Source organism: Pterocles gutturalis, unplaced genomic scaffold, assembly GCF_000699245.1.
Source record: "Pterocles gutturalis isolate BGI_N339 unplaced genomic scaffold, ASM69924v1 scaffold15874, whole genome shotgun sequence".
NCBI lineage: Eukaryota > Metazoa > Chordata > Aves > Pterocliformes > Pteroclidae > Pterocles > Pterocles gutturalis.
The window spans coordinates 2,122-8,510 of NW_010133480.1; the positions used below are offsets into that span (position 1 = coordinate 2,122).

Sequence of the window (6,389 nt, forward strand, 5' to 3'; positions counted from 1 at the left end):
TCTACTGGTAGAATCCAGCTGCAGCAACAGTTGTGGGGAAAATGCACAGGTTATGGTCCTCTGAGAACGTTCGCAGGAACCCACGTTAATCTAACACGCGACTAAAGGCCGAGAGGGTTGCTCTCTTCCAAGCAGCACCTCTGGATGTGCCTCAGAATGAGTTCACCCGGCGGCCTTTACGGTGAAACCCACCAGGTTCCTCTGCCAGCACCCGAACTGCAGCTGCGCTGGGAAAGCGTCTGTAAGGTGCCACAAAGCAAGGAGCCTTTACAGACACCTGCTCCTGGGCTGGACGGGAAGGAAATGCAGTCCTCAGTCTTTAGCGTCTCCCACTCCATCGGCGTTAATGGCAAACATTGCTTCAGCCTCCGGAAGGCAAGGGGAGTCGTAGATTTTACATATTCTGGTCTCACCCCTGCCTTTCCGCAGGTACAGTCTGACAGGGAGAAGGAAAAGGAACAGGTAAGGATGTACAGCCCGCTTTCAGTACATCACTGTCGTTAAAACATCACGTTAGTACACGAGTACAGCACACTGCAGAGCTGTGGGGACTTCTGAAAACGCTGTGTTCATTTTTCTTCCGATTAATGAGGGCTCAGAGTGGCACTCATTTGTTGACAAGCAGGCTGGGCTTGCCAGACAGACTATGCAGAATTTAAAGGTACTTAGCTAGTTTCATAAAATCTTCCCAAAAAAGGCTAATGGGAGATGACGATCTATCCTCTCACCTCGTGGTGGAAGCATGTGCTATGATGTTTCCCCCAATGGGTTTTTTGGGATCTGCAGCAAACATGGCCGCTCCATCCACTTGGGCTACTACTTGGTTGGTGATCACAACCGCCACGCCAAACTGCACGGAGAGAAGCAACAACCAAACCGTGTTTATTTTCCACAGTCCGAACAAAGGGGAAAAACCCCCACCCCACCACATATGCACTTCTGTTCTCTCCGCTGTCTGTAACCGCTCTATCGTGTGCCTCAAAACAAAACGGAAGCAGCCACTGAGCAGGCAGAACCCATTTGTACATCGCTAAGCTTGACGAGAGAAGGAAAACTGATCACCAGTCCTTTGGGCAATACAGCAAAGATCATGGTTTACCTCATCTGCCAGTCGAAGCAGCATACGCAGAAATCTGGCCAGATGCATCTGCCGAGCTGACAGCTCACCCCGTCCCGAATAATCCGTCCGATAAAGGGCCGTGGCACTGTCCACGATCAGCAGCGCGTATCTGGAGAGAAGACGGACAAGGTTCTAAGAAACATTTCCAGGCACGAATAACGCCTCCATCGGGGTGCGACAGTGCCCAGCAACCTGTACGGCTGCACACAGAGTGGGTGTAAGCTCCTCTCAACCTTTAGCAGAATTATTATTTTCAACACCACTGATTTGATACGTAATGTTCAGATGACTAACTATACAATAAACCCCAGTAAACCCAAAGAAAGCTGCTGCAAGATTAAAAACTTCCATTTATTGTACTCTTAATAAAGAAAAATCACTCCACCTAGATCAGTGTTATTACCGCGATTCGGCCATCATAGCAGATGCCTGATAGAGGAGCTGGGTCTGATGATCTGTGTTAAAACCTCGAGCATACGCCACGTTATCCAGGACATCGCTGCCAGACAAGCCATACCTGGAGAAATCAGTGAAAAAAAATAAATATTTAACTTCATCAATAGGAGTTATCTAGCAGCTTTACCTAAAGATTAGGAAAAAAAAAAAAAAAAAATCATTCCTGGGAGAGTCTTCGAGATAAAAACAGACAGCAAAACATGCAACACAACTTGGTGAAGAAGAGAACAGAATGACTTGAAACCATATTTAAGAGATTTTCCTGTGTAGGAATGACAGTGAAGTAGAGCACCAGACACTTTCCTCAAAATAAAACCACAGGCAAGGAAAGTTACCGTTCTGGAACGGGATATTCTGAAAGCAGGATAGTGCTAACAAAAACCAGTGATCAACAGTCCTCCACCTGCAATACCTCTGTCAGTATTTTACTACCAAATATAAAACCAGACAAGTTACATTCAATATCTTGTACTTAAATTATTCATATGACACTTTTTGAGAAACCTCTTAGCATTTGGAGAACTAGTTGATTATCCTCCTCGGATCTGAAATGCAGTAATATTTTTTCCAACGAGAGAGAACACACATAATTTGTTCCCGTTTCTCGTTTCACACTACAGCACATTTCACGGACTCTTTGAAGCTGGAAGGGGTCTCTGTGGATCAGCCAGCCCAACTCCCCTGCCGCTCACAGCGGGATCAGCTGCAGCAGGTTACTCAGGACTGTGTCCTGTCAGGTTCTGAACATCTCCAAGGATGGAGTCTCCACAATCTCTCTGGGCAACCTGGTCCAGTGTTTGGCCACAGTGGACACTAAACCCTTTTTGCTGCCTTTTGCAAACCTCACCACGTTCAGCTCCAGAGAGACTTTGGCTTTCCTAACCCCATTCCTGTGCACTCGGACAGCGCCTCTAAATTCCTCCCAGGTCACCTGTCCGTGCTTCCCCCTCTTGTCTGCCTCCTTTTTGTGTTTAAGTTTTAGCAGGAGCTCCTTGTTCATCCACACAGGTCTCCCACTGCCTTCGCTTCATTCTCTCCCTTTCATTCTCTCTGCTTCCAGCTGCTCACTCCTGTCCCCTCCATCACTCCAGCACCAGCAATTTCAGCCGCCCTGCAGTGAACCACGTTAGTAACTGCTCTGCTCCAGCCTACCGCCCAGCAGCCACCAACGCCAACACCGTGGGGCAAGAGGAATGGCCGGACTGCCTGCAGCGGCACAGAATCAAGCCTCATTAAACCCAATTAAAACTGGAGTTCCTGCCCCACGGAGACTGTAGGCTGTGCAGCACATCACAAAGCAGACACACTGTGAAACCAGCCTCAAGCATGAGGAGGGCAGCTTGGTCTAACAGGTCACCTGGGCTCTTGGCAAAAAAAATCACTTCATGAAAAAAATATCTGCCGAGGAATGACAAAGGGTAAAACCAAAGAAACTTTAGGGAAAAAGCATCTATAATGATAGGCCAGGCCTTGAAGTGTACTTGAAGGCTGCTTGAAGTCAGTCACTTGGCAATTAAGTCCTGCTTCTGTAAGTGCAGAGCAAAAAAAAAGGAGGACAGCTGCTCTTTAAGCTAGAAAATTTGTACAGAAGTTTTAAAAATACTTCTTAAAAAACCCACCTACTCAGCCTGAAAAACTATGAACCTAAGTCAGCCTAGCAAAGGTGCAGCAGAAAACAGGCAATTGATTCTATCTTTGCAGAACATCTGCGCCTCTGCATTAAAATCAGCTCAGCCTTGCTGCATGGTTTTGGCGTGTAGCTTGGAAACAATCCATGTTTGTCATCTTATTGCTTCCAGAAGAAAGCACACAGCTTACTGACATGAAAATTCTAATCAGTATCTAGGTGGAAATATTTTTTAAAACTACCACACAACCGAAACTGTTAATTCAAAACTTAGGCCCAAATTCCAGTCTGAATAATTGCATTCTGCATCCTTAAAGTTCCCCTCCTACTTCAGGCAGGTACGACGTGCTTCACGTCCCCTCCCAAAGTGCTGGGCTATTTTCCTGTTCAAGCTGACACAATTTCAGCAGTTGATAAGCACTGCAAGATAAAGAAATACTTCAGCTCAAGTTCACTGGAGCTGCACATACACCTCGATATTTAATTGAAACAATGACCACAGAGAATTACACCCCATAGAAGCATTTTCAATTTTGAGAAAGCCTAAAGAATCACAAGACCAGAAGCAGCTCCTTTTTCTAATGTACAGAACCAGTGCTTCAGGCTTTAAGTCCAACCAGACTCTCTGCGTAGACAGCAGAATATTTACTGGGGTAATTATCGCAGGTAGGCAGACAACTAGAATGCAGACAAATTTTTGTTTGGTTGATTTTTTAGGGACAGTTCTTACTGCAACAGTCCCATGAATTTAAGGGGACGGGCTGATTTACACAGTCATCCTAGTCAACCAACTCAGCTGTCCCAGGAGTAAATGTACTGCTGTATTAACTAACGCCAGGTGACTTCCAGCCCTCGGTACAGACCTCTCAGCCACGGCAAGCAGACGTTCTGGACGGAAGGTCCCTTCTGTGTCAATGTACATGGCTTTGCCTTCGCCACCACCCCGGTCAATGGGAAGCTAAAGGAAAAGCAAATAAATGAACATGCAATAAAATATCAATAAATGATCCACTTACTGCCCTACAGCCTCCACCGACACAAATAACACACCGAGCTATTGCAATTAAAGTTACATTTCTCTGGGGAAAGATGCAGTGGTCCTAGCAGGCAGATTAAGTGTGAAACAAAAGATCCTAGAAAGCTGCAAGTACAGCCCAAGGGTGCTCACGTTCTCTGCAGCTGTTTATACATATCACATTTGCATTGGCTGAGAGAAGTGCACAGATTAGCAAACTGAATACTTGATTTTTATAAAGTGTACTACTCACTTGACAGGTTACCGCCAGGGTATGACACAGCTGGGTTTTTCCCGTACGAAACTCCCCAAATAACTCTGTTATGGACCCTGTTTCTATTCCTCCTGAACAGAAAATAATAATTAAAAAAAAAATCAGGTCACGTAGTTCAAACAAAGACCACATGTATAAACTATTACACTTACAGAGACTCAGCTAAACACTTCCTTTGGTTAAAAGTTTCAAAATTCTAATTGTGAAGCCAGGTTTTCATACTGAGATTCGTCCATGCTGCAGATAAAAAGCTTCAGTAAGTGTATTTTTGCAGATGCTGAAAAGACTTGTTTTGATTTATGGATTACAAGTAGGAATGGGGAGAAGGTAAGTCTTGAAATAGGTCACAGACTAGAATAAACTAGAAACATCCAAACGAACAGCTCTGGGTACTGCATCATGACCAAAAGGTTTTAAACTATTAATACAGCTTTTAAAAGAAAATCAATTGTGATACAAGAGAGAAGAACTTTTTCATTCAACTAGAACTTGAGTGTCTTATGTGTTTTTGTCCAAGGATCACATTCACAGGAAAAAAAAAATCAGGTAATGAAGTCTAATCAATAAAGAGAAATAAAATCGTTACCTTGAAGTAGTTTATCAAGTTCTTTGGAGCCAGTGGTGATCTGGATGATCTCTGACCTTCGCTGGTGGAATTCCGTTGCTGTAGTGAAACCCATTGGAACCAGTTTAGCTGCTTCAGCCTAAAGAAAAACAAACTAAGCAGTGTGAGGAGTGTTCATCCCATTCAGTCACCCCCTCTAGTAATCAATACTGTAATTTTCTATTTTGAGAAATGGAGAAGCACCTATATAATTTGATGCATAACTTTTATTTTAGAGATCATATATTAGTTGGTATTAGGCTTATCATAAACCTTCTTGGCTTGAGAAATACTGAGGCAGAAATAATAATAATCGCGGGCATATTCTCCAAAGCTTCCACAATTTTTATAGATCTTTCAATAGACCCTCCCCCTTCACTTCTTGACGCTGGTCCTAGTGTTTTTTGTCTCTTCTCATCAAAAGTCACAACATACCTCTAATCATCTCTACTGCCCTTCTCAGTATATAATTAATAGAGAACTTCCAAAACCTCCAGAACACTTTTAAGCCAGTAGAAATAAAACTTCTTGAATATCTTGGGTCAAAGCTTTTCCACAACACCCTTACCAAGATTTTGTCAGCTTTGGCTTCGCTGATGCCTTTGATATTTAGTAGCTCCTTCTTTGGTGCATAAGCAACAGCCTCAACCGTGTGGAATCCAGCTTCTTCCAATTTCTTCACATCATTTGCATTTATACCACATTGCTGAAAGGGAGGGGAAAAAAGGACTCACTAAGGCACAAATACCTTAATCTAACTTCCACCAAGTGCCTTCAACTGGTTTCATCAGATTTAGATCAAACTCTGTTATTACAAGGCAGCATACTGAATGTTACCTTCCCCATTCGATTATTCTCAAAGAACCATACAAAAATAAAATACTCTTACCACTGTAATAGTTGCATAAGCTATTAACTATATAGATAGCATAGAACAGGCAGAAGATATCATTCTCTATTCGGTTTAATAGATATTGGAGATGATCAATACCCGTTAGGAAAGGCTACACAGCCAGGCAGCATCAGATAAAACATAACTGTTAACATGTTGGGTTTTTTTTGGTTTTTTTTTGTTTTGTTTTGTTTTTGTTTTTTGACAAAACACAAGTAAGAATTTAGCAACACACTTTTCAGATACAACTTGTGTTTACAGAAAAAGACCAGCAAATTTCTCAACATCTTACTCCAGCGCTAACTCCTCACCTACCTCTAACCGAGAGATGAGCTGTGGCCCGAAGCTCTCCTCCTCCGCTGACGTATCCGCACTTGCTTCGAGCTGCATCTGCATAGCCA

General features: G+C 43.4%; 1 protein-coding gene across 1 annotated transcript; it reads right to left on the bottom strand.

The window, feature by feature from the left end:
- Positions 1-312: 312 nt before the first annotated feature.
- On the bottom strand, positions 313-6,384 carry RAD51 (RAD51 recombinase). Its single transcript, XM_010081257.1, has 9 exons — positions 6,304-6,384; positions 5,665-5,802; positions 5,079-5,196; positions 4,472-4,563; positions 4,067-4,161; positions 1,524-1,637; positions 1,100-1,229; positions 729-850; positions 313-436 (listed from the first exon to the last, which is right to left on the bottom strand). The coding sequence occupies exons 1-9, from the start codon at positions 6,382-6,384 to the stop codon at positions 313-315; spliced, it is 1,014 nt and encodes a 337-aa protein (XP_010079559.1).
- Between the last annotated feature and the right edge of the window lie 5 nt (positions 6,385-6,389).